This window comes from Poecilia formosa, unplaced genomic scaffold (assembly GCF_000485575.1).
Source record: "Poecilia formosa unplaced genomic scaffold, Poecilia_formosa-5.1.2 Scaffold305, whole genome shotgun sequence".
NCBI lineage: Eukaryota > Metazoa > Chordata > Actinopteri > Cyprinodontiformes > Poeciliidae > Poecilia > Poecilia formosa.
The window spans coordinates 141,741-169,409 of NW_006800244.1; the positions used below are offsets into that span (position 1 = coordinate 141,741).

At 38.3% G+C, this 27,669-nt stretch overlaps 3 protein-coding genes across 6 annotated transcripts in view; 1 reads left to right on the forward strand and 2 right to left on the reverse strand.

Moving 5' to 3' along the window:
• Positions 1-5,231: 5,231 nt before the first annotated feature.
• Positions 5,232-13,984, forward strand: hps1 (HPS1 biogenesis of lysosomal organelles complex 3 subunit 1). Of its 4 annotated transcripts, none has more exons than XM_007572596.2 (18): positions 5,232-5,424; positions 6,504-6,681; positions 6,787-6,909; positions 7,279-7,421; positions 7,511-7,619; positions 8,764-8,924; positions 9,081-9,183; positions 9,280-9,364; positions 9,448-9,503; positions 9,583-9,750; positions 10,364-10,543; positions 10,979-11,055; positions 11,170-11,307; positions 11,469-11,534; positions 12,438-12,582; positions 12,968-13,081; positions 13,254-13,336; positions 13,420-13,984. In XM_007572596.2, the coding sequence occupies exons 2-18, from the start codon at positions 6,565-6,567 to the stop codon at positions 13,580-13,582; spliced, it is 2,031 nt and encodes a 676-aa protein (XP_007572658.1). In that variant the 5' UTR covers positions 5,232-5,424; positions 6,504-6,564; the 3' UTR covers positions 13,583-13,984. The 4 variants fall into 4 exon arrangements, with proteins under 4 accessions (XP_007572658.1, XP_016516456.1, XP_007572659.1 ...); XM_016660970.1 differs by having other exon boundaries at positions 5,232-5,414; positions 13,423-13,984; XM_007572597.2 differs by having other exon boundaries at positions 5,232-5,414; positions 6,550-6,681.
• On the reverse strand, positions 13,720-19,039 carry st3gal7 (ST3 beta-galactoside alpha-2,3-sialyltransferase 7). The gene is made up of 8 exons (XM_007572594.2): positions 18,888-19,039; positions 18,499-18,667; positions 16,618-16,744; positions 16,196-16,533; positions 15,712-15,898; positions 15,484-15,624; positions 15,057-15,206; positions 13,720-14,580 (listed from the first exon to the last, which is right to left on the reverse strand). The coding sequence occupies exons 2-8, from the start codon at positions 18,648-18,650 to the stop codon at positions 14,494-14,496; spliced, it is 1,182 nt and encodes a 393-aa protein (XP_007572656.1). The 5' UTR covers positions 18,651-18,667; positions 18,888-19,039; the 3' UTR covers positions 13,720-14,493.
• A 4,008-nt stretch (positions 19,040-23,047) lies between these two features.
• morn4 (MORN repeat containing 4) overlaps positions 23,048-27,669 on the reverse strand; it is a 5,318-nt gene continuing 696 nt past the window's right edge. Inside the window, exons 2-5 of the mRNA XM_007572598.2 lie at positions 27,047-27,120; positions 24,465-24,579; positions 24,279-24,388; positions 23,048-24,184 (exon numbers count right to left, since the gene is read on the reverse strand). Coding sequence (XP_007572660.1) covers positions 24,036-24,184; positions 24,279-24,388; positions 24,465-24,579; positions 27,047-27,113 — 441 coding nt within the window. The 5' untranslated portion in view covers positions 27,114-27,120 and the 3' untranslated portion in view covers positions 23,048-24,035. The remainder of the gene's footprint in view (positions 24,185-24,278; positions 24,389-24,464; positions 24,580-27,046; positions 27,121-27,669) is intronic.

A 27,669-nucleotide genomic window follows, 5' to 3' on the forward strand; every position in this document is an offset into this window, starting at 1 on the left:
CCAAATAAATGCATTGCAGTTTGTGATATTGCATGACAGAATGTGAAAAGGTTTATATTTGATGAGATATTCATTGAGAAGGAATTATTATTGAACTGAGCAGATGCTAGTGGGTCTAATGATAAATTTATCTTAAATGTTTTCACCAACGTATTTCAATGTTGAGTCTGTATTTATCAGACTAAAACCATTTACTCCTCCAAGCTTAACAGTAAGTTGGAAACGCAACAAAAGTTGAGCAAGAAGAACTGGTTCAGTGTTCAGAAATGTTAAATATAAATATTGTTTGCCTCTGAATTTGTTTATAGGTAATGTAGAGATGTTTATATTTCTTTTGGAGAGCATTATTTTAATATGGAAAGTGTGCCTGTATTATTATTATTATTTGTTTAAAATAAAAGTTTACATTGCTATTAAAAACCCACAGAGCATGCCTTCTGTTCGTCACACATTCAAGTCGATTCCACCTGCTCTAGATATACATCAGACATTGGAAAAGATCAGACTGTGCTGAACTTTCCCTGTAAACACGAGTCAAAGGAATGAAGAAAAAGAAAGGTTTCTGATTTACATTCGCACAGGAGCACAAGAGAGCAGATAAACCCTCCCCGAGGGAGATAATAAATACAAACCGTCACTTCCTTGCAGCATCCTTTCATGAAGTTTTTAAGTTGCTGTTTTTGACTCACACACTCACTCACTCACTCCCACAAAGTGCTACATGCTACGGCCCCAGATGTGGGAGCAGCTGGAGTAGCCTTTGTAGTGGTGTCTTGTCACTGCATGCTGATGATGGGAACCACGGAGCCAGGACGGGCTCCAAACGGCAGACTCAGACGAGCTCAACCTGAGCTGAACCACACATGGCTTACGTTCGGCTGATGCACAGATAACAAGGATTCGCTTGATGCTTTTGCGTTTGATGGATCTTCGGTTTCTTCTCTGAAAGCCTGGCGGTACAAAAAGAAAAAAGAAAATTCTACGCTGGCGATTCCTGTGCTGACGTTTGGTGCCTGTGTGCTGTTAGCACAAAGAGGCCATGATCCAAAGCATGTACCTTTATTTACATTTTGTTTTAGATTTCATAAACTTGAAATTGGCTCCTGCTTTTATGTAAAGAGCGGAAATGTTTTTTTTTTCTTCTTTTTCTTTTTCTTTTTCCCCAGAAATAGCCTTTCCTTCACATGTGGTTCACTTTAAACAAGCTGACTCTTTTGACAAGCAAGAGTCAAAGCAGGCTTGTTAACACTTGGCCATATTCCTGCATAGTGGTACTCATTATGCTGTTGGCCACATATAACTGCTGATTTGGATGAATATTCACATGTGTTAATTTTACATCCCTGCGACAGAAAATAGACTTTAAGTGAAGAACTGGACTGTCGTTAGGTGATATCTGCTGTTTTATAGCAACTCTTCTTTTACAAAAACTTAAATAATTATATGCAATTCACAAGATTTCTGCTGGATTTCGAATCTCTGAACAGAAATCAGTGAAGCGATTTGACTGGGCCCGCGATTCACCGCTTCCACTCACCGAACCTAACTGCGATCTGATTTAGGGAGACTAGTGTCGTGCCTCGCCACTTGTGCGTGACAGCGGCTCCACAGTGGAGGTAGCTGTTGCTCAGGCCCAGCTAACACTGTTTATATGCAAGGGATCCATTTTGAGGCATGCAGAGCCCCCCCACCCTGTCAGCAAACACTTGAGGATTTCATGATGTTTACTCTGTATATACAGGAGTCAGCCTAAATAAGATCGTCATGAACTCCAGGTCTCCAGAAAACTGATGGACTAGATTAGAGTTTGGCCCGCAATGTCCCAAATCCCAGCATTTGGGACCATTTCGACCCAAGCAGGGTTAATAAAACATAAATATTTATGCTGCTTTGCTTCACTCGGAGGCCTAGCGCGCAGTCTGCGAAGAATATTATGATAAAAGGCAGATTTGTTGAAGCCATCAGACGTTTCTCTGAGAAGCGGGCTGGTGTTTCAATAATTTCTGCTAGTAAGTCATGCCTGCAGTTTTCAAGCGTCTCAGTGGGTAGGCAGCTCCAGGCTGCTTGTTTTTTTTTTTTGTTTGTTTTTTTTAACTGTTTCCTTTTGTGATACACATATAACTTGGAGTTTGGCCATGTTCAGATTTAAACTTGCGTTAAATAGGTGTCCGTGCACACCACCCACCATTTGAAGTGGCTCTGATTAATCTCAAATCAAGCTCAGTTGTTAAATGAAGCAGGCTTTTTAAAAGAACACCAGATTGTTCCGGTTATATAGGATCATACTGTCTTATACCTTTTAACACCAGCTGGTCAGCAAAATGCAGACAAGAGCTGTAACCTGGTACAATGCATCTCTCCTTTTTTAGGTTAATGCAGATTATGCTTTGTCCCTGTCTACTGTATAATTAACAAATACAAAACATCAACTGCAGATGTTTATCAGCTGGCTAAAGATATCAGTCAAGAAAAGAAAACTAAAACAAAATAAATGCAGTTTCAAATAGATAGAAACACGAATTCAGACAATAAATCAGTATGCCCTTCTGGCCTCAATCTCTTCACATTTGCACAGAGAACAGCTGGGAGGTCTCACAACAAACAGAGGCTCTGAAGAGTGGGATTGTTTTTTTTTTGTTTTGTTTTTTTGTTTTTTTTATAAATGTAGCTCCTTATACCAAGTTGTTTGCGTTATGCTATAACACTATTTTCCAAATCTTTCATCATAAAGACTTGAAAACTGACTCAGACCTCGTACACCATCTTTCTTCACCAAAACCAAAGGGCCAGATCCCTTCTAATCTAAAACAAAATCTAAATCTTGACGCTGCATACCACAAATACCACAATATTATCTCGAACTCTCAGTCCGTCATGTGCTCCACTTCATTCATCAGCGCATGACTTGTTCCTGCGTCGGTGTTCATCTGGCTCCTGGAAGAATAGTTCACAGAAAAGAAGGGCTCGATAGCTGTTGTATGGCAGGCCATCATGACATATAATCAAACCACGTGCATCCAGAAAGTATTCACAGTGTTTTATGTTGTTTTTTGATTTTTTTTTCCTCCTCTCCCCAGCAATTTATGCAACAGTACAGCCTTTTCCTAAATTGTTTAAAATTAACTTATTTCCTCACAACTCTACACAGAAACAACCCATTATGACAATGTCGAAAAACAATGTTTGAGATTTTGCACTGTCAACTTATATAGACAGATGTGTGTCTGTCCAAATCAAGTCCAGTCAACTTAATTGGCCGCAGGTGGACTCTGTAGAAACGTCTCAAGAATATCAATGTAAGATGAACATTAAGCAAAGCCTGTGAATACTCATGTAGATGTGATTTTTATTTTTCTTATACATTTGCAAAACACTCAAAAATATTTTCCCATATTGTCATAAATTTGTGTGTGAAATTTGGAGGAGATTCATTTAACACAACTCAGAGGCTTGCAAAACATGGAAAATGTGCATCATTCCAGATGAACTGTATGATACATTTTATATGTAAATTTTAGGTTACTGTCATCAAAATTCATGTTTTCACCTGAATTACAAGACGAAGAAACTCTCCTGGTATAGAAAGATCTGCAAAAAGCTATGATTACTCAAATCAAGGTAATTGTTTTAATTGGGTTTGGACTGCTGGCATCTGCCAATTTGTAAAGTTGTACAAATCTATGTTCAGATATCTAGACAAGCGGGTTTTCTTTCCTTTGCAAATGATGTCACTTTTTCCCCCACTGCACTGCTCAAGTCTATTTTTCTTATGTAGAATAGATCTTGTACATGTTTATGGACATTTTAAAAAGCAAAACATACACAAGACATCATTACATCTGTTATTAAGAATAATTTTCCTTTGACTTTTTATATAACACACAAAGGTCTCGTAGACCTACAAAGGTCTCGTAGACCTTTGTAGATATTTTCAGTCGTACTGTTATCACTGAATTTTCAGTCCTCAGTCTAAAATAACTTTTTTTCGCTTAAATGCAACCAATTTCTTACGTCGTCAGGATTTTAATGCTTTGGGGGGGAAAGCATTGTATTGAAGATGTCTGGAACAGCTTTTCTTGTCAGACATTTAAAAATCCAACTTCTGACTTGAAGCTGTTTGACCGTGAAAGTCTGGAATGAAACTTTCTTCTGGTAATGATTCTTTTTCAGATATCCACACTTATCTTTCTTTATGAAGTCCAAGCTGTTGGCATCTCAAGCACCATCAGTACACTTTTATCCTGGATGACAAAAAAAAATAATAATAATAATAATCACATCACTGTGCACTCATAAATCTGGATGGATCTACAGATACCTCACAAAGACTTTCAGACATAGAAATATGGTTTTAGAATTTGTGTGCACCAACGTATTTCAAAGCAACTTTACTGAACAAGCTGTACTCACTACTCATCGACGAATAACCAGACTTTCAGTTCACTAACCCCTACAAAAAAGTCTTCTTTTTAACAAGATCTATACATTTTTTGGGACTACGTGTGTGTGACTATTTCCGCATAAGCCTGGTTGCATGCCTGTTTTGTATGAAGAAAGCAGAACGCCAGGAAAGAAGCAGATGAAAGAAGAAATGTTCAGATCAAACTGGGCGACTTATCCGCAGCAGTTGTCTTGGAATAAAACCAGCATGTTAGCTATTTATTTTTGCCAGCATAAACTGATGACTATCATGAATCCGTCAGCATCAAAGTTAATACTGCAAATCATTTGGCCTCGACCCTGCAGTGAAAACAGATGAACTATGACTTGGTATTTCAGCCCTTTCCTAGTGATTGATCACAGCATGTGAAAATAATAATAATCTGACTGGAACAGAACTTAAAAATAAAACAAGTTATGAATCAGTTATCAGTTAAAAAAGACTTATAAAAGAGATGAAAGCAAAATCCCAACTTAAAATCTATACTTAATGATATTTTAGACAATCTAATCATTAGATGAGCTGCTACTGTTAGTTAATTAAATGCAACAAAGAAAAAAAATGTATAGGGTGCCTTTAAAAAGGGACTATATAACGTTTAAAGTGCAAAAAGGAAAGCATACATTTTACATTTAAATAGACCTACCACATTGTAACATATACATTTTTCAGATTCAGCATGAATATATTTATGAAAAATCATTGCAAGTCAAACATCTGCTCCGAGAAGCAGATAATTGCCGGAATGATTATGTGATAAACTCACTTGCCATAAGCAAATTTCCTGGCTGCTGAATCGTGGCTGCAGTCACATGACTGCGCTGCGCTTCGGTCGAAAAGTGCGGAAGAAAGCAATGAACACAAGCTGTACCTGCAGGGGAGGAAAAAAAGCAGAAGAGAAAGCTGGACTTTCCAACAGCAGGAAAGGACGGAGATGCAGAGACCATTCAGAGAACTGAGCTGAGAACCCAGAGTGAGTCAATGTGAGATCAACTAAAAGTTTCTGTTGGCGCAAAATGTCAGGGAGAAGTTAATGAATGGAGGAAGTTCGAGTGTTGTATTAAGATTTTACGTAAAACTTGACAGATTGGGCCATGCAAGAGCTCCTTCGTCGGTGATGTCGTTATGCTTGTTTGGCATAAAAAGAGAGATGAGTAAAAACAAAACGCACATGATGTGCGCTTGATGGGGTGGGGAAACTGTGAACTTTCATCTCAGTCAATAGCAGATCAAGGTAAACATCAACAGTTGTTGATGTTTACCTCGCTTCCAGTGCTTGTTGACATGCCTGTCTAATGAGTCAAGCGCGGATGATTGTTAAAAGTGGTTTTCACCGGAGTTTAATGTTACTTAAGTTCCTCCAAGCACTTCGTTGGTAAGTTTGGTCTTTGCAGTGTTGAAATTCGACTGCATAATCCTACAGTTCAAAACGATTGTGTACGATTATGGTAGGAGAGCGGGAGTAGCGAAAAGGACAGATTGAATTTAATGTTTGCGGGATTTACATACAGGATGATGTGTAACTCTTAAAGAGTCGCTTTTTTTTTTTTTTTTTTTTGCATGTTTCCATTAGTATTTTTATGATTCATCTTAAGTGATGTCGAGCTCCTCTTTAAGGTTTGAAGGCTTTATTACCATTACCCTCATAGTTGGCTCCCTTTACAGATTCTACATCTTGGTCAAAAACATGTGTTTTTAAGATGCATTATTTTATGTATTTTTAAATAATAACATAAATAATGCTTAATATCGTTAATGTTGTAGGTTTCTTTTATTTTATTTTATTTTTGGTACAGACCAAAAACTGGACTCTTAACAAAACGACACCAAAGAAATTGGCTTTTTTCCCACTAAAAACTTTTTTTTTTAGTTTGTTTTGGTTTCTTCTGTTCATGTTCTTGCCTCCATCTTTTTTTCCCACAATGTAGAAATAAAATTAAAAAAAACCTTAGAAATATAGCAAAAATTTCATTGATGTTTCCACCTGTGAAACGCAACAAACCAGACATCTGCATTTCCTCCCATGTCAGCTTTAAGTTTTTCCCTTTTTTTTGTTTTACAGTGTACCATCTTTTTTTTTTCTTTTTTTTGAATATTTGACGGGGAAGACGTTTCTGGTCCAGATGAAGTGCTTGCTGATAGCCAGTGAGAGTGCCGAGGTCCTCTTCCATTGGAGTGACCGGGAATATCGCCAGAGTATCCAGGAGAAATATGGGGTCTCCCAGGAGGAAGGCGAGGGGGTACGGAGGAGGAGGAGGAGGAGAATAAATCCTTCTTATTTAATTGCTTCCAGGGAAGGCTTAAAAATTACTCTCATTAATTTTATTTCCAATTCTTTGTTTCAGCTTCCTGCCTTTGAGGACATCTTGAGTACTTTGTTTGCTCCCATCATCATCTCCTGCAGCACCTTGGAGGACAGCTACACCTCTTTCACCACTGAGAACAACCACATCTACGTCCTACACCAGGTAATAATATCCGCCCGTCCTCTGTCCTCCGTGACACAGTTGCATAAAAAAATGATACCGGCTCTGACTTGTGAACTTTTTATGCTCTAATTCTGAAATATTCGACAGTAGGAAGCACTTATGCCACAGTGACCTGAATGAATGCCTCTCTTCTAGCGAGGCGTCACGTTTGTCATGTGAGTGGAGTTAAAGAGTCAAGCCAGGCTTTGTTCCCCCCCCTTTGGCACATGATGCGGGTTGCACCGTCAAAACTTGGCGCCGTTTTCAGAGAACTCCAAAGCAGAATGACGTCACAGAGCAGCTCTCGTTCTGCGTTGTCTTTTGCGCATGGAGCGAAAACCTAATCGCGCTGCGTTGTGATTCCTTCAGTTCGACGAGTGTCTCTACATCGCTGTGAACGGGGACGGCGAAGAGAAGGAGGACGACCTGAGGAGAAAGCTGTACGTGCTGAAAAAGATGGTCGAGGTCATGTTCGGCATGGTGACGCTCAGCGGGAACCTCCTGAGGAAAGAGTAAGAACGTCCGGCCTCTTTCATGTGTGCTCTGGGCTGCGTTAGGGCGGATGTGCGGCTGACGCCTGATCCGTTTGGTTCCCCTTCAGACTGCGGCCTCAGGACACGGAGCAGAGAGCGAGGCTGTGGAAGTATCTGCAGAGCCTGCTGGATACCTACAGCCTCCTCCGGGAGAACGACCAGAGCTTCTTGGTGGAGGTGGAGTGGAACGCTCTTTGCTTCTTAAGTACCCGGGGCCAGAAGGGGATAAACAAAACATAGCTTCAGACCTGGAATGTGGATTTTTTTTTTGCCATTGTGAATGCAGCTAAGCTAAGCCTTGATCAGACCTGTCTGAGCAGTCGGTCTGATTAGTAAATAAAGGTTTCTGCTGGCCGGAGCAAATCCAGGATTCTTTAAATTCATTCCTTTCTAAGAGAAAGTGTGTTTTCCCCTCATCTTGAATGTTCCTTATTTACTTAGTCACATATTTTCCCTTTTACATTACTTTAAGCAAGAAAAATATCTGAATTTCCTCTAGATTGTTACTCAAAGCATCTTTAGTTTTGACACAGATCTTTAACTAGAACATATTTTTTTTCCTTGTTTCCTGCTTATTTCTTCTCTTTCCAGAAGATTTATGTAGGTTGAGGGTCAGGATTATTACTCTACCTTTCTAAAAGATTTAAAAACTATTCTTTAATTGTGATTGCTTTTCTGTACATCTTCACTTCATAATTTTGGTGATTTAAATTAAATGGGGGCGTGGGGGAAATTTAAAGTATACACATTAGTAAAATGTCATTTGAAATGGCAATTAATTTTGCCCGCTAATTGAACATAAAATACCCACATCATTATACAACCTCCACCATGTTTTATTTATTTATTTATTTTATTTTATTTTATTTATTCTGGACTATGATTATTATTTTTAAAAAGTTCAGGAAAGACAAATAATATAAGATCTAAAACTGGTGATGGTATTAATCAACATAAGCAACAAGTAAAAACAAATACACAGAATTATTAAATCCAGACAAATAAATAATAAACAGTTATTACAGTAAGTTAAACTGGCTACTGTAAAAGAGTGAAGGTTTAAACAACCTATAAAAGCCTACCTTTCTCACAAGTCATTAAATGCTTTTTTTTTTTTCTTGTAACTTATGTATTAACTTTTCACTAAAAAATAATCTCCAACACTTAGGAGGACCAACACTTATTTTTGGAGTCAAAAGTTGTTACTTGTGGTCCTCCTCTTTTTTTCTTTTCTTTTTTTTTGTTTGTGCAGAAGAAAACTTGTTTTTTTTTTGTAACAAATAAATTGAAGTCCAGACGTTTCATTTCCTCCGTCTCTCAGGCGGTGGAGCGGTTGATTCACCCGCAGCTCTGTGAGCTATGCATAGAGTTCCTGGAGCGCCGCCTGGTCCAGCAGCTCAACAGCAGTGTGGAGCGAGCGGGAGAGGAGGTTCTGCACGCCTTTGTCCTCGTTCACACCAAGCTGCTCGCTTTCTACTCCAGGTTCATGCTTTTCATTGAAAACGTCCCAGTTTTTTTTTTTTTTTTTTTTCTTCATACCCTGTGCAATTGACTGCTGCCGACTTGCATTTATTGTGTTTTATATTTGCATTTTGATTTATTTACATATTTGCCAACCCGCTGCTTCTCTCGCTGCAGCCGCAATGCGAGCATCCTCACCCCCTCAGACCTGCTGGCCCTCATCGTCATGGCACAAAATATGTATCCCAGCAATGTAGATCTGGACGACATGAGTCCGGAGGTATCGAACGGCCTGCGACTTCTCAAACAGCTGCTTGTTTCTGCTGTTTTCTTTTCTTTTTTTTTCTTCTTCACCATTTCCTGTTTCTCTGTGAAGGATGCTGATAGCACATCCGGCTCTGGTCCTGAAACGTTTTACACACCAGAGCCTTCCCCCTCCAGTAGAAGCTCCAGCAGCTCAGGTGAGTTATTGAGTAAAGGAATTTTACTTGTGCTAAATTTCTCTCTTCTGTCCTGAGGACTGACTTTGTTTTTGGTTTACTAGAGAAAGCTGGCCGAGGAGAAACTCCTGTGTTTGAGTTTGTGGACCCAGAAATCCAGGTCAGGATATTTTTTCTCTACAAGATGCATAGATTGTAATGAAAAGTGACACACTTTAAAGCTGCAGTAATGTCTTTAGATGGCAGAGGACAGCTTGCACACTCTGGAAATTAACCCACCGGACCCCGCGAGCCCTCGGAGAGTTTTCCTCGAGGTGTTACACAAAGATGGGCTGTATCCCATGATGCCTCACTCCATGTACTGCCTCTCACTGTGGCCAGGCATCACACTAGTGCTGCTCACCAAGGTTTGTGGTTACATTAAAACAAGCCTGTTTCTCTTTAGTTGCAGCAAAGATGCTTGTGGCACGTAGTAGATAGATGTTTAACAGACCTTGTATGCAATCAACACTGCAATACTCTTTAATTTTTAAATACTTTATTGGGATTTAGAAACACGAGGTTTTTCATATTTATAAAATCGAGGGTCCTACTTCAGTTTTTTTTTTTGTTCTTTACACACAAATGTTGGTAAGGTCTGGCATTTGTATTCAGGCACCCTGAGTCAGTACTTCCTAGACTACATTTCAATGCAATTACAGCTGGGAGTTTTTGTTGGCATGTCTCTAGTATCTTTGCACACCTAAAGAGAAATGTTGGCCCACTATGCAATGCAAAAGCATCCTCTGTTTCCTGACTAAATAACTTTAGTTGGCAAATGGTTGCACTGAATATTATTTAGGGATGTTAGAGTAAACAGCTTTATGTTTTGGGAATTTCAACACTTGTAGCGTTTTTCTTAAGCTTAGCAATTGTATATTATGAGAAAATGGGGGGAAAAGTTCAAAAGGTAAGATTATTTCTGAAAGGCACCGTATATCTAAAGGGATCCTGTATTTGCTCTCTTGTCGCCCATGTCAGATTTCCTCCAGTGCACTGGCCATCTCGGTGTATAAGTACTTGGAGGACTTTGACAAGCTGGAGAAACGTTTACACGAAGGCCATGGAGGTCCCGCTTCAGCCAGAAGCCCTCTGAATATGCAGGACATCCGCTCCAAAATGGACAAATTCATCAAATCTTTGGAGCCCCATGACTTACAGGTAGATGTTACCAGTTTCAGACCTTGCCATTTCATAATACAACCTTCTAAATCAGGGATAGGCAACTCCAGGCCTCGAGGGCCGCTCTCCTGCAACTTTTAGATGTGTCTCTACTTCAACACACCTGAGTCAAATAATGAGGTCATTAGCAGGACTCTGGAGAACCTGACTGCATTTAGGAGGTGATTCAGTTACTGGATTCACGTGTGTTGGACCAGGGAGACATCTAAGAGTTGCAGGACACCGGCCCTCGAGGACCAGGATTGCCCACCCCTGTCCTAAATTATAATTGAAAATTGAATTTGTTTAATCGTCATAATCTGAACTCAAAAGAGCCTCCCTATATTCCTTACTCTTATTTAAAAGAATCACATCTAAATCTTCCGTTTTCATCCTTTGAGCTCAAACAAGAACATTTTTCTAATTCTCTCCCAGTATGCGCAGTTACAAAATGTCTGGGCAGAGTTCAAGAGCCGAGCCTTTTCCAGAGCAGGTTCTGGATTCAACAAAGAGTAAGTCCTCTGCTGCCCTCTGGTGGTAAAATGTCATTACAGCAGAAAGTATCTGAAGCTCCTTTCAACGCCTTCATAACTGTTTTTTTTTTTTGTTTTGTTTTGTTTTTTTAGTCTCATCCCGTGGTGTAAAAACATGAAGACCCAGTTGTGTGGAATATACAGGCAGTGTTTCCTGACTGATTCTTTGTCTGCTGATGTTACTCATCGTCTCTCCGCTGGTCTGCAGGAACGAGCCCAGGCTATGGTTCGGTGAGTCTCATCCCACTGAAACGTCTTTATTTTTTGTCTCAGCACTCTATGTGTCTTTAATAAACTTTATATTGTTGTCCTTTTGCGCCTTCTTAAAGGCACAAAGGGACTTCAGGTTTGTTTTTGGTTCGTCTCATGTATTGACACTCTTCTTCTCCTAGAGAGAAACTGGTGGACTGGAAGGACTTTCTGTTGGTTAAAAGCAAAAGGAACATAACCATGGTGTCATATCCTTTTTTTTTTTTTTTTCAAACGTTACCCATCCCCTATAGGTCTACTGTCTGCTTTGTTGTCTGCTAATGGTTCATATTCGTATTGATATAAATTTTTAGGTCAAAACCATTTTGTGTATTTGTTCTCTCTTAAATGTAAAAATGTTGCTGTATCTGTTCCAGGCCTGTATGAGGTGTAACGCAGTTACGGTTGGAACCATCCACTTAAACTGTCGTTACAATCAATCTGTCTGGAGTCTAGGGTAAAGTTAGAGGCGGGCCTCTGTGGCATCATAGTATTCAGATAGTTTCCTGTTGGTTATCGACATAAAAATCTAGCAAATTAAAAGATCTCACTGTCGTATGGGCTTTCTGTTCGGTTTGGGAAAATGAGTTGATTTCATTCTTTTCGAAATCTGGAAAAGGTCAAGAGTATGGAGAAAAAAATATATTTGTATTTCCGTATTTCTTTATCTTATCCTACTGTCTATAAGTTGTGGCTTTCCAATCAGGTATCTTTACTTTCTTCCTTGTATAATTTCCTGTGTCCTTCCTTGCCATGTGTCATTTGTTCCTTTCTTGATCGTTGTACCTTTCCTCCCTCCTTTGTTATTCCTCACATTTTCTTACTTCCCTTCTCTTATCTCCTTTGTTTCTGCTTTCTCAGTTTCTTTATAGTGAACATTTTACAATTTTATATTTTTAAGTGATCACAAATATGAAAGAACCTTTGAAATTCTTCGAAACGTTTTTTTTAGTTTATTTAAAAACCAAAAGAAATGATCTTAGATTTCCCAGAGCCTCAGAGCTAATTTCTGGACTACTGCCCTGGTAAGACCTGGCTAAACTCAGGCCCTGCCTTTCGATCTGCAGAACTTTTTTTTTCAAAACTGTGGATCTTGACTAAGCTGATCTCACTTATCTGGAGGATTTCCCAGGCCTCGTCCATTTCATCTGCGTGGACCGAGCAACCGGCCAAATGATTGCTCCCTCACTCAGCATCGCAGAGCGCACTACGTCGGAGCTGGGGAAGGGACCTGTGGCTAATTATATTAAAAACAAGGTCAGACAACCTTTATTTTAACTACATGAGTGTTTTAGATGGAAAAAGACACTATGATCATTTAGACCAATGGACTTAAAAAGTAAAGATCTTAACAGTCTTTTTACATCAAAACTAACAAACAAAAAATGACTCTTTACACTGGCAACAGTTTCACAAAATGTTTTCATAGTTTTATCTTAAATAAGACTAATAACAGCGCTGCTATGAACTAAATGCACACTGCGATGTTAATGTAGTGAAATCAGAAAGAAGCATTTGCAGATTTTGCTTGTTATCCTTTGACTGACGGGACATAGTTTTTCCACTTGCCTTTGTGAAAAGCAATTGAAACCACAATTACTTTCTTTTTCACTTCTGTCTATCTTTTTACATTAAACTGAAGGTATGGGCCTTGGTCAGGACAACCCGCCGCTATCTGCAGAAGGGTTATTCCACCGTCACACTCCGTGATGGAGATTTCTATTTCTGCTACTTCCTCTGGTTTGAGAATGAAACGGTAAGTTGCCCATCCCCTTCCCCTCCCCCCCGTCCCCACTGAACACTTAAGGATGGATTGAACTTTTTTCTGTGCAACAAACAATTAATTCTATTAAATGTTTCCACGTTTTTGCCAACTTATGTGAGCATTAGCATTATGCTGCAAAATCTCTAAATGTCTGATCCATCAGGGATACAAGTTGCAGCCAGTGGACATACCAGTGCTGGCTGATGACTCTCCGCCCATTGGGATGCTCGCCTATGACTACTACAGGTAAACTACCATACCCTGAAATGCATTGTGGAAAACTCAAGCGGTCTTTGCTCAGTATTAACAGAAGTCATATTTTTCCACAGTAGGCTGCTGAAGTACTACAGCAAGAACCACAAGGGGGAGAATGTGAAGTGCTATGAGCTGCTGACCGTCCACCTGGGGGTCATCCCCACAGAGATCATCCTCCAGCACTGCAGGCAACTCGCAAGCAAACTGTGGGAACCCTCACGCAATCCGCTGCTGTAGGAAGATCATTACACTCAAACTTGGAGACAAAGGTTTCAATCCATTGTTCCGTCAGGAGTAAGAAAGAAAAGCAGAACCCACATATCTGCCTGGCAGTTTCCTACTCTTTGTTTTTGTTTTTGTTTGTTTTTTTTTTGTTTTTTTTTGGTATTTTGTGTTTGAAGTTCTCCAAATTATTTATTAGAAGCACTTTTTCAATTAGCACAGACAACCGCTGTGACTTTAATCGACCCCATCAAGTTTGCATTCTTGGAAAATTTGTTTCCTATTGATTAGTCACACACACATGTATAGAAGCATTGTAACTTTTTTCACCCTTTTCAAGTTTACAGCATTTGTACTTTACAAATGAACATACTGTACCTTTAATGGGACTTATATAAATGAACAATCCAACAAGTAGTTGCTGAATGTCTTTACTTATTAATAATTTAAACATTGTTTCACTTGCTTCCGCTCTATTATCAAAGTTGTCATGAACACATGAGGTTGTAGCAACTGGCATTGATTGGCATTGTTTATTTATTCTTCCTGAATCTTACACAAAGTGCACGAGAAGCAGTTTAGATGGATTTTTTTTTTCTCCTGTAGAGAAGAATAGCAGCACAGTTTTACTCTCTATTTTATTGAGTCTTTAGCAAATGAAATTAAAACATAAAACAGAACATGAATAAAACATTCGGGACATCACACAGTATAGTCTTTTTCTGAATATCATCTGTATAATTAATACTGTTCTCAAATTAACTGCTACAAATCAGTCCTTTGACATAGCAATGCTAAGTTGGTTGTTTAGAGACTGGGAGCATTTTACAGGTCATTTTGCAGTGTGGAGTGCGTTGTGCACGGCCTACAATAGAGGAAACAAACTCCCAACCAGAAGGGGGCGTGCATGCAGACTTGAGCGAAACTCAAAGAGCTCCTGTGAGGTCAGTCACGGCTCCTGAAGCCACCAGGTCCCTCAGGAAGAGCTTTTCAGCGCTAACGTCGTGTACCACCTGGGAGATTTTAAATAAACGTCATTTTAGACAAAACGTGAATTCTGCGGTCAGTAACCCTGATGGGGTGGATTTGGATAAGTCTCTTAGGGATCCTGGTAAAAGATGTGTAAAAAGCCTTGAATAGTAAATAAATGTGTACCCACGAAAACAAATACATTTTCAACATGAACAGACTTTAAAATATTACTTTACTTTTTGAAGTTCTTCAGAATTTAAGATAATTTCTAGCTTGTGAAACATAACTTGTTCTGAAACTAATAGTGAGTAAGCAGAAAAGCATCTGTGGAAACGTTTAAGTAAAGGTGTAGGTGGTATGTTGCAGTGGGGCCCTTTTTTAATTAAAATATTAAAATTCTAACAAGTATAAGCCTTGTTAGAAGTGAAATAAAAGATACATCTATCCCAAGGCTTTTTACATGTCTTCCCATGGAATCAGCATGTTTGCCCACATCTGTATGTCGGTGTAAACTTACTTGAGCTTTCATGGAACCCATGCGTGTTGCCCCGTAGTAGTGGAGCCTGGTCTCTGGGTGTTGCATGTCGTAACCAAACCCCGCGAGGCTCACATGGTCACACATCTGCAGAGCCATCACCACGGCACTGGCACCTAATGTTGGCACTGTCTTTGTTCAGAACAGAAAACGACTCTTGATTCATTTCGTAAAGCAAAACAAGATCTCGAACTTCATCGATAATTTGAGAGAAGTTCTTCAACGTGGTAGCAAAGAGTGCAAAACGGCATCCTTTTGAAAATAGATGTTTCTCATTTTTCAGCCATCGAAATAATATTTTGTTTCCGTTTCAAAGCAGTTGTCATTGGAAGTGATACAATAAAATTAAACAAAAGAAAATGTATCACACTTTTATGTAAAGAAATTGACTAATTATCTAGGAACTTACATTTCCCTGTTTCTGGGCATATCTCTGTATGACTTGCCCTGTCTTGTGAATGATCTCTGGATGGAGAATCTTGAAGCTCTCTGGTTTCAGCGGAATATCTTCAACTACCTCCTTCCAGAACCACATTTTGGACCAGAAGCTCTATAGATGACAAGCAGGATAACAAAAATTTACAATGAACCGATGAGAAACTTGTGCAGTATAGTTGGTGTTCAGATGTGGGCTTACCAGAGGCTGCTTGGTTATTACAGAAGTCAGCCAGTCCAAGTCCAGGCTTTTAAAAGCCACCAGAGCGACCATGGTGGTCTTTCTGTACTCATCGGCCGAGTGAGGTGCTGCCTCTGGGTATATCAAGCGGATGGTGGTGCGTGACCCCGCGTCTCTCTCAAATCCAGGGACGGGAGCGTCATTCATCCTGAAATCAGAGATAAACCCCCAACATTTTAAGAGTTGCAGCAAAACAGGACTTTGTTCCAACAAATTCAAGGAAGGGCTTGGTCTGGTCAGTGAAAATCAACAAAAAATTTAATCAGGGCAACTACAAAATTTGACTATTACTTCCAGTTCAGAAAAATGTGTTTGTAAAATTAAGAGTAATTAAAACCTAAATTTGCAAGAGGTATCAATAGGTCAGGGGTCATTGGAGGCTCTTGAAATAATTGTATGGCCCCCAGTAAGCAGTTCAAGAATGGGATGAATTTGAACCACATACCTGATAATGACATCATACTGATCTATGTGAGATCCAAGATGGCTCCCGTAAAGAATGCTTCCACTTCCCACCACCACACATCGCCTGCACCTGTCTTCTGTACTCAAAGATGGAGGCAGACCAGGCTGAGGCATGGCGGCAAGGGCCAGGGCCAAATGCCCTTCACTCCCTTGGAGCCCCATAGGAGGGGTCAGATTCCATGCCTTGGGTTTGTCCTGTTGAACAAACACTGGGATGTCCAGAAGTCCTTCAGAACAGGAAAGCGACTTGAGGTGGTCCAGACCCCAGTGAGGCTGGCAGGGTCGTAAAAGCAGGAGGGCTGACCGATTTAGTAAGGCCTGAGGAGAAGCGGGCACAGTAAAATAAATTATTTTGCAAATTTAACAAAGAACTTGTGTGTATGCTGCAACACGCAACTTTACCAAATCTTTGGGATACTGGTAGTCATCGCTGTCTGATGACACATTATTTGAGGGGAAATATGCAGGAATTAGAATCGCCATGTAGCATCCGACCAGCAAGATCAGACTAGTGGTGAGATTCTTCTTCCTGTTCAGAAGACAAAAGGACAAAATGGGCCAACAATAGCAAAAATGTAAAGGGCAACCGTGTTCTTCCATCTGCAAATGTCACATCTGAGTTAACATGTCAGCAAGTATGACAAAGATAAGTCCATCTGTTCAAATTACAGGCTGAGAATTTAGAGATACTTGCAAAAATATTTTTGACCCTCGAAGTTTTTGACATTTTATCACATTATAACTATGACCTTCAATGAATTTTATGAGATAGACCAAAAGAAAGCAGTGCATACTTATGGAAGAGCTTGGATCCGTTTTTCAAACTTTTTGTATTTAATCTCTCCAGAGTCAGTCCTTTGTAGAATGATGTTGTTTTGCAATTATACTTCACGCAGCTGTAAGTGTTTTGGGGTGTGTCTCTAGCAGCTTTGCACATCTGGATACTAAATGCTTGCTAGTTCTTGGCAAAATAGCTCAAGCTCAGCTACACTGGAAGGATATGCTTTGTAAACACCGATTTTCAGTTCTTGACACAGATTCTCAATTAGATTCGGGTCTGAAGTTTGACTGCGCCCATTCTAACAAGTGTGTGCACTTTGTTTGAAATCATTATCATCATCTCTGGCTTTATGTTTCAGATTATTATCCCATTTGAAGATAAACTTTGTTGCCAGCTTCTAGTCTCCTGTGACCATTAATTTAAATAGATTTCTTATTTCTGCTAAACAAAAACATCTCAACAACTTGATGCTGCCACTAACACATATCGCCATGGGAATGGTGAGTTCAGGGTGAAGAGCAGTATTAGGTTTCTGCCACAAAGTTTGCCTTGCTTTACTGAAATGTTAAAAGTTTTGTCTCAGATGAAGGTACACACAAATGGAGTCTATTTATGAACAAATGTAGTAATTTGATTTAATTTAGAGGTGTAAGCAAATCTGAAAACAAATGCATGCCACACTTTTCATAACTGCATGTCATTTTCAGTCCACTGTATCATTTTATTTATTGATTTTTACTATGTGTAGGTCGATTACAGAAAGTCCTATTAAAATATATTCAAAGTTGCAGGAGTATTATGAAAAAAAAATACAAAAAGCTTCACAGATGTGTTTTTGTAAGGCACGGTAGTAATAATGTGTTTATTAAAAGCATGTCTAAAATTGAATGGGTGGCTCACCTTTCTAAAACCGAGTTTTTCCAGGTTGTAAAATGAAAGCCCTCACTAACTTTCTCAGATTATCATAACCATGATCACAGCCACACCTGCACAGCTCGTATGCTGATGGCCACAAGCAAAGTAGTTTTCAATTTGTAAAACAAACTTTGTTTTGTCCCATTTCCATCTTCTTACATCATACCAGATTAGTCGGGAGTAAGGTATGGAAATCTTTCATTTTTCTACATTAACTCAGTGATTGGAATATAGAAAGTTACTTGCCTTGATGTTTGACTGTTGGTTGTTATATTACTGTTCATAAAATGTATTTCAAACTAGTCCGTGTAGCCTAACGTTGGGCTTCAGTCAGCCCTGAAACTCTTTATGCAAATAATCATCATGTTCATCAACATAATTGCTTTTTTTTTTTTTTGCCTTCTTCATGAAGCACCATCTTTAAAAAAAAAAAAAAAAAAAAAGAATTACTGTGGGGAAATTGAGCAAAAGTACCCGTTCTATCACATTAGATCATTTTTAGTATTTTTTTTTAGAAATAGAATGGGTCCAGAGCCCTCTGTAATAGTTTTAAACATAACCTGTTCACTTCTTTGGAGGACCTGTACCTGCTTAGGAAAAATTCCCTGGACTCCGTTTTTAATATGTCTTGTTGTTTGTGACACACAGTTGTTGTTGGTGTTGTCGTCTCTGCAGCCACGGACAGCAGCGGAGCACCATCATCTGGATCTTCTACACTCAGATGGTTCAGCGTCACCATCGCACTGTTTCTTCCACCTTAAACACACACAAGATATAATGCTGACTGATGTGCCGAAAGTCATTAACCATAAGAATAATTTATCTACTTCGGGGAGAAGTTCTGTGAAAAGAATCACTATTGATTTACGGACAATGGGGAGAGTGTCATGTTACCTATTTTATAGTCAAATACGAGCTGACGCTGCCTGAGACAAGAATCAGTTTTATAAACACATGAGAACAGAGTGCAACTTACAGCTTTCCTCGAAGAGTTGTCAGCTGATTATTTTTTTTAATTATTATTATTATTATTATTTTAAATTTCTTGTTCCATTGCTGAGGAATAAGCAGAAGGGTGTCCGGTCAAAATGGCTGAAGTTCCTTTTTTACCTGACTGAACTCTGCCTCTTCCCTCAGTAGTCCTGGTTAATCATTAACATGTCAGTCACACTCCAGCTGGAAAGGGGATGAATAAGCATGTGTGTGTGTCATCAGCTACTCATCCAATAAAATTCAATATTTAAATATGATTAAGCATGCGCGTGTGTGTCATCAGCTTTTTATCCAATAAAATACAGATTTTAAAAATAAAAAAGGGGGAGGAGGAGAGATGAGAATTGTGATTAAGTACGGCTCTAGGAAAAAGTATTCACCCCTCGCAGATTTCTTACTCTTTTTTTTTTCTTCAGGTTGTTGCTTCAGGTTTTTTGTCTCATTTAGATTTTAGACAAAAGGAGAAAAAAAACCCATTCCAAACTAACATGGTTTAGATGAAAATATATTCCACCTGAATATATAAATCATGACTTTCACTACCTGTGATTTGTTTGGTTCAGTTTCACCAGCCAAAAGTCTACAAAGGCCTGGTTACTGCCTGATCTGTAGAATCTAGAAATCAAACATTGAAGCACGTGAGGAGTTTCATTCACATGATTCAAAAGCATGAATGGCTATGAGGCCACCTATAGATAAAGAGTCATGGTTGCCCAGTAGCAGGTGTTTGAAAGACAGAACCCAAAGGCATTTTTTTTCTGTTTGACATTGTTTCTTCTGTTTTAATACCGTTTCCTTTATCGTCTCTCAAATGTGAATGTCTTTCAAAAAGTATAACTGATGAGGTGTGGGTGGAAACCTGAATCTTAACAAGTCAAGCTTTCTTGTCTGTGTCTTGCTTATTTGTTTAGCCAATGTTAATGTTTCTACAATTTCACCTGGTGCTTGTGTGACACCTTTCACTTGGTGCCATGGGAAACTTCCCCCGTATAATCCATATGAAAAAGTGTGACTGTTTGGGGCTTATCAATCGTTGTCTGAGGAAGTTGTGTTTCTCAGAGTACTCAAGCCACATTGTTCTTGTGCCTTATCTGCTTTTGATGCTTATTTGATTGAGTTATGTGTTTTCCGAAATTCCTTAGTGATTTGACCAAATCCCTGAAAGGGTTTCCCCAAGTTTGAAGGACTTGTGCTCCTTTTATCCTTGAGGGCATCTTTTCAGCACAATCGGGTGGAGTTATTATCACCGACTGCTTAAAGTCTATTAGTGATGACATTCAAAGAGCAGATACAGCACAGTTTGGGTTCATTTTCTGTAGACTTCAATGTTGCCCCTTTAATTCCTTAACCAGTGTCTTCTACTGATCCAAGATTGTGTCACAGACCTAACAGAGCTAAGGAAAAGGCAGGCATCTTTCTCCCCCGCATTTCTCTCTAGCTCATTCTGGTTTGCATGTCAAAAGGTATAAAATGTCTCTGACCAAAGTTCCAAGAAAAATCCAGTGTATTGTGTCTTGCACCTTTGTCCTACCATATGACTAAATGTTGATCAATTAACTATAATTACATGGGAAAGACACTGGAAAACCTGCAGGAACTGAAACATTGGAGCTGGTCTCACTTGATAAATTGGTCATACCCTTGAAAGATTTAAATGTGATATTTCTTTAATTTTTACCAAGAAGTTTGTTCTGATCAAGAGATAATAAAACCATAGACAGGAAATATTACTTTTGTTTAAAAAATATATATTTTCATTATAGTTAAAATGTGTTTTACATACTCAAGGTAAGATGAAACCTAACAGAGTCAAACTTGTCGTTGAAAGAGAGGTTTGTTTCAACCACGGCTGTATGTGATGTGTGTAAACTATTCATTTTCATTATCAGCCCCACGCAGTATTTCCTGTTCCAGACGAGGCTGCTCTAACTGTCAGGGAGAGAGGGAACACAAACCACCCACAACACAGGGTTAGGAATCAGATAGTTCTTCCTGTCTATGTAACTCTAAAACTGAGACCCTACAACACATGAGTGAAGAAAAGTATCTGACAAAAATTCATTCTTATCTACAGAGCTCCTAAATGCTTGACATTTTTAGGTTTCTCCCTTGCAATTCATGTGACGTATAAGCTGCATGCTGCTGTGAGCTGATTTATTGAGAGGGGGATGGGGAAACTTTCTCACTGCGTTGCAGCCAAAATTCAGAGGAACCTGTTTATCCATGAAATATTGAGGGTTTTTTTCAGTCCCTAATTCATAATCCAGGTCCTGTGCTAGAGCTTATGAAACAGCACTGACCAAAAATTGATGTTTTGTTGCTTTCTTGAACAAAGATAAAAAGCTCACTGAGAAAAATTGTTTCTTTTTACAATACACCCTTTATTAAATACGCCTCCATGATACATAGTCAGATGAATTCCAGGAAAACGGCGGATGCTTTATTTAAAGACCACATGGTTAACAATCCTCAAAAAGGTAACACCATGGCAACAAGATGTTTTTTTTTTATTTATTTTACCAGGCAAATCAAATTGTGGACAGGCACATTTGTAAAGCACCATTTGTTTCCAGGTGGAAATGGAAGCATGACTCTTGTGAGATCAGTTGGTGAGTGAACAAATACTTTTAAATGTGCACCAAAATAGTGTTACTGATAGCAAAACAGGTCAGATTGTCTGCTTTTAGTCTCTTTTTCAGTCTTAAAAGTTGTCATAACACATTAAACCAAGCTTTGGGACTTAACTCTTGATTTATTCTTTTTTCATAGAATGTAGCAGTGGAAATGTAAAACTTTCTAATCTGATTTCAGAAATAAACCAAATGTTTCCTTGTTTAGACAACGGGTCATTTTTTTGTTCAAATGTACTTAAATTCCAGTTGAAATTCTCCTCATTGATTTGTCTTTACTATCCAACTCTAAGGCCCGTTTATTTGCACTACTGACCATTTCAGGTCTTCATACTTCTTATATGACATGATTGTCTTTGGTTGAAGTTTTGGAGGCGACACTAGAATAAATAATGTCTACTGATGTGTCGTAAGGCCTGTTAAACATTCAAGTATACAGAACATAGAATAGCTGTGATCAGCTGTAATAAATTATGTGTCAAAATATCAAACATGATAAAAACACAATTTTCCACTAGTCCAGACTGCTTAAAATTAAAATTGATACAGTCAGATACAATTAATATTTACACACCTTACACACATTAATAAACAAGTACATTATTATTTTTTTTTTCATTTAGCTGCCTAAATTATTTAGGTCCATAGATTCAACACAAGGTGCTGGTGAGAAATTTACATTCAGTCACCGTCAGAATGTACATCAGATTAAATGTTGGGCTTTTAATGACGCAGTAGGGCCGCTCTTTTTCCATGTTGCAACTAGGCCTGTCGCAATAAGCAATAAATTAATTAATCATAAGATAAAATAAACTCAATAATTTCCATTTGCATGATTTATTGTGTTTTTCTTTTCTCTCCCTCTTTCTACCAAACACTGGATGACAAAAATCTTCAGCCTGGTGAATCGTTCTCGAATAGGCCCCATTTTCAGAGAGACTTCATAAATAATTTCATTTGTTGTTTATTTCTTTTCAATATTTTAAATGTCTTTGAATTCCAGGGTTTATCAAAATTTTAAGTTTGTTGATCTTTGAGAATGTGCTGTTGCATTTTTATGGTATTTTCACTATATCTCTTGTAAATGGTCTCAGAACAATATTATCGTTTATCGCAATAACGTCTGGGATAATTTATCACCTAGCAAAATGTGTTATTGTGACAGACCTAGTTGCAACAATACTTGATACAACAAACCATGACAATGAATTTTAAAACAAGAACTTGTTGGGCAAGTTTGAATTTAATGTGAATTTTCTCTTCAGGATTAGAAGTATACATATAATCCCACTAATATTTCAAAAATAGTCATTTAATTAGTTGCAGAGAAGCTTACTTACTTACTTACTTACTTACTTACTTACTTACTTACTTACTTACTTATTAATTAATTGTCATTAAGAGATACGGACTGATTCAGTAGCTAAAAGTTCACCTGCTTTATGCATTTTCATTTTGATTCCAAATAATAAAAAAAAATCAAAACTGACTTTGTCTGGCAATGACTCATTTCATGAGTCATTGCCAGACAACCACATGATTTAAACAAACTCTACCATGTTTGACAGGAGGCATCAAACATCCAGCCAGAATTGTATTAACAGTTGTAACAAAGTAGGTTACAGCTGAGCAAATATTAATGGGGTAAATGTATGCTTGAGTCTGTGTATATTATCTTTACTCTGTTTTCAGCAGAGAAAACCCACTACAATAAATTCAAAATTGTTCATCCAACTCTGGTTGATCAAATTCATTGAAATTGTCTGTTGGACGATCATACGACCCTGAATCCATGCTGATGATGACCGTATGTAAACCTCTGAGCAGCACTGAATGATTCTAACATGTACAAATGTTGTGTCATGGTGATCTTTCCCAGTAATAATAATCATCAAGAAGAAGACTTGCAAATGGCAGAGCTAACACCATCCTTAATCAGGCTTTCAACTCCTTAAACTGACAGATACCTCAAGGCAAGTCATGCAGTGAGAACGTGAGGAGAGGGTGTTGTCCATCATCTGATTATTTTATGAACACCCCCCAAGCATGTGATTGTGTGAAAATATCTTTAAGGCAAATGTGAATAGTTAAATATGTACATTCTTTCTTTAACATGCAGCCATGAGTTTTCCTTTTTTTTTAAACTATTCTAATAAAAACAGTATTTTTAAAAAGTAATTTCTCTAATCAGCAGCAAAATGATCAGCTATAGAAAGAAACAGACATGTTTTATGGTCCAATGTCAATATGAGAGACAGCAACTTTCCCTGCTTACATTACTCATCAAGTTAAAGGTGTGCTTCATGAAGTTCTTCATTTCATAGAAAGTCATCCAAAAATGTTCAAATGCATTTCCCTTAAGTCACTTTAAGTGTGGACAAGCAAACAAAAAAATGGTAAAACAACAGACAAAGAGAGGTTGTGAAAGAGAGTGTTCACCCTTAAGGCCCATCTGGAAGGTGCTGAAAGTTTAGTCCTAACACCTTTATGGTCTAAGGCAGTCATAGCGCCAGGCTGTGAGCGCTGGAGGCTGAGGCCTGAGCACGCTGCACCACTCCAGGACACTTCTCCCTTTTCTGCAGCTTGTGGTTTTGGAACAAGCCCTCATTTCGTGGCGCACCATGAGTTCCATCAGGGAACGTCAATAGCCCTGCAGACATAGATACACCGGACCATAACCAACCACAGGGATACAATATTGACATTCCGATCGATTTGCTGTTAGAGCGGTGTTATGCACTTACCATATCCCTCAACACGGCCATCTTTGAATTCTCCTTCGAACTTCATGCCATCGAATCGACTAAAGACTCCTGAACCTTGAAACTTTCCGTGAGCAAATTCTCCTTCGTACCTGTCATGACCAAAAAACGTGACCAGGTTGTCTTTTGTAACCTTTGTGAGGGTTTAGCTATCATTTCTCTACACACCTGGATCCGTCTGTAAAAAGCAGCACACCAGAACCGTGAAAGAGGCCATTCTCAAACTGGCCAGTGTAGCATGTTCCATCCTGAAACTTGAGCTGGCCTAGGCCATGTCGCCGACCTAGAATAATGAACCATATACCATATACTGCTTAATGACTGAAACAGCTATTGCTATTACAATTACGTTACAATTGCGATGGTATTTTATGTGATGAACCAACACAAAGCAAAGCATAGTTGTGACATGAAAAGAAAGTAATAGGCAGTTTATAGATCAGTTTACATCTGATTGTAAACTGATCTGAAAAGTGTGTGGTGTGTCTGAATTAAGTCCCTCTTGAGTGAGTGAATACTTCTTACAGCCGACTTGATTACTGCTGCAAGTCATTTGACCATTTCTTGTTTGCAAGGAAGTGTTATTTATGTAAGGCCAGGCCAAAATTGTTGGAAAGGACCTATGAGTATCAGTGTAGATATCTGTTTTTAAGTCTTGCTAAAGGTTCTCAGTTGGATTTGGTACCATTCTTTTACTGGGCCATCCTCACACATACATATGTTCTTACCTGAGCCATTCCATTGTAGCTCTGCATGTTTAATGCTGCTGTAAGATAAAACTGTACCTTAGTCTGAACTCTTTTGAATCTTCTGACAGGTTTACTGCCTTGTATTCATCTTCTAAACAAATCTGACCAGATTCCCTGTTCCTACAGTTTTAAGAGTGCCCAGAGCAGGATGCTGTCACCAGGCTTAACAGTGGGGATGGTGGGATTTTTTTTTTCCACCAGTAGATTTTGTACATATTTTGCAGAAAGCTCAACTTTGTTGTCCTCTGTCACTTACTTTCACCCATTTTCTATGTCTCCTACATGACTTGTAGAGAACTGCAAGTGTGTTTTTTCATAGCCTTTCTTCAACAATTCAAGTTTTCTTGGCTCTCTTCCATAAACACAAGTTTTGTGGAGTGCAAAACCTAATAGTTGTCGAGTCAACAGATTTTCTTTGAAGCCTGGATCTCTGTGGCTTCACCCATGGACCACTTCCCTGCTTCCCTGCCCAACACTCTCCTTTCCTGCTGTAAGTAGACAACCATATCTTTACACTTTTGCTGTTCTCACACCAGATAATGGATTACACAGTGGTCTGTGAAGCTTAGAATGGTTGAAATATTGTTTTATAACCTAAAATCAATTTGAACCTCTACGTAATTTTATCTCTGAACGGTCTGCTGACTTTCTTGGTCTTCATGATGATGCTATGACCTTTGAAGAGTTCACAGAAAGCCTGTACTTATACTCAAATTAAGTCACGCAAAAGGGGACAGTATTCACTAAATAGGTGACTTCTGAAGACAACTGATATCAATGGGTTTTATTTAGTGATATCTGAGTTAAGGAGACTGAATACAAATGCATGCTAAACTTTAAAAAATTTCATCTGTAAAAAAATAAATAAATAAATAAAATATGAATCTTTTTTTTTCCACTTCATAATTATGCACCATTTTGCATTGGACCATCACATTAAATCCCATAAAAATATTTAAATTGACAAAGTTTTAAGGATTATGCTGCCTTGCAAAATACACCACAATACTATATTTAAGTAATTTGTTAGACTGCATTTGCCTGAATAGACATGTTTGTGTGTTTTATTAAAATAAGCTTGTAATAAAGAAAGGGAACTTTTTTCTTTTTTTTTTTTTTTTTGCAATTTTGGTGCAATTTTATTTCTTGGATATAAACAACCTTTTCCCACCTCCTGTGAGATAAGGGTTTACAACTAAATTAGGAGTCCCATCTGCTGACTGTGTAGGTGGGATTTATTGCAGTCTAATCTTGCTTGCTTGCACTGATTTCCACTGAAGGACCCCTGCTAGGACACAAGTAAAGGAGTTTACTTCCACTTAGTGATTCAGTAATAAATCATTTACAACTTAGGTAAACTGAATCTGGTGTAAAAAGATGGGAATTCTTACTCCTTAAAAAAAAAAACAGAACTAAAGAAAAAGCAGAAGAAAAGGATAAAAGTGTGTAAATGTCTAAATTAATTGACTGGCTTTATTTTTAGGACTCTCTTCAAACTCCCAAAGACTCCCAATCTACAGTCAGGTGCAAAGAGGATTGGCTTACACTCTGGGTGACCAATGGCAACTAATTGGGATTTATATAAATAGCTTGAACCTACAAGTGCATGTGCATGTGAAAGGCTTTCAGCATATAAATGTCATCATCTTTCTTTAAAAGTAACTACTAGCGGCAAACTATGACCAGCATGTCTTCTGTTTGCATCTGGTAATGAATTTATCAGCCAGGTAGCTGACAGATAAACCAGCCAACATCAATGTATTATTTTTGTTTTACACTATAAACAGCTGAATGCCAAAAATGGTACAGTACTCTGCTCAATTAGCAAGTTTATTAGTAATACTAAAATCTGAGGATGGTCATCTGTAATAACATGTAAATAAATAGTTTCTAAAGTTCTATAGTTAACACCATTACACTGATGACACAACAGACTTGTTTCAGTTTTGTTAAGAAAGCAGGTTTTAATTTCTGCAGGACTATGAGAAGGGATCGTCTCACCTTCTTTCCACTCGCCGTGGTACTCCTCTCCACTGGCATAAGTAAAAGATCCTCTGGTCAAAGTCATGGTGTTCCTATTTAAAAGACACAAAATTGACCCCATTGGATAAGAACTACTTCTTAGCAGTGTAAAACTGATTACTAAAGTACAGCTATTATGAGATTATTTGCCTTGATACTTTAGGACAAATTGTCTGTTTTCTTTTTTTATAAAGCTCTTTTAAAAAAAAACAACAAAGGTCAACTTACAATAGCCATATGCAGAAGTGGTATTTTGGCTCAGGGCGCTATTTTCTCAGAGAGAAAAGGTACAGATGGGCTTAACAAAAAGTTGTTGTTTTTTCTTTTACTATTTGTCACATTTAATCAATAGAGCCTAGGGGTTGCAAAAAATAATCTAGCTTTACAAGACTAGCCACCGAGTGAAAGTGAAATTTGTATTCAATTGAGATTTTTGCTACATGTAAGAGCTATCTCACTGTTTTTAGAGAAAACAGTATTATCACTGCAGGTGATAATGCTATTAATACTACTATAATAATTATCTTATTAATTACAAAATCTAAAATATAACAAATCTATAAAGGTGTGTGTGTGTGTGTGTGTGTGTGTGTGTCTATATA

Bases quoted from the DNA above. Each gene is read 5' to 3' on its own strand.
- hps1 (XM_007572596.2), top strand. From the start codon at position 6,565: ATGAAGTGCTTGCTGATAGCCAGTGAGAGTGCCGAGGTCCTCTTCCAT. The intron at 11,056-11,169 runs GTAAGTCCTCTG...TTGTTTTTTTAG, and splicing joins GGTTCTGGATTCAACAAAGA to TCTCATCCCGTGGTGTAAAA. The intron at 11,308-11,468 runs GTGAGTCTCATC...TTCTTCTCCTAG, and splicing joins CGAGCCCAGGCTATGGTTCG to AGAGAAACTGGTGGACTGGA.
- st3gal7 (XM_007572594.2), bottom strand. From the start codon at position 18,650: ATGGTGACGCTGAACCATCTGAGTGTAGAAGATCCAGATGATGGTGCT. The intron at 15,625-15,711 runs GTAAGCCCACAT...TGTCATCTATAG, and splicing joins TAATAACCAAGCAGCCTCTG to AGCTTCTGGTCCAAAATGTG. The intron at 14,581-15,056 runs GTAAGTTTACAC...AAAATCTCCCAG, and splicing joins TGGGTTCCATGAAAGCTCAA to GTGGTACACGACGTTAGCGC.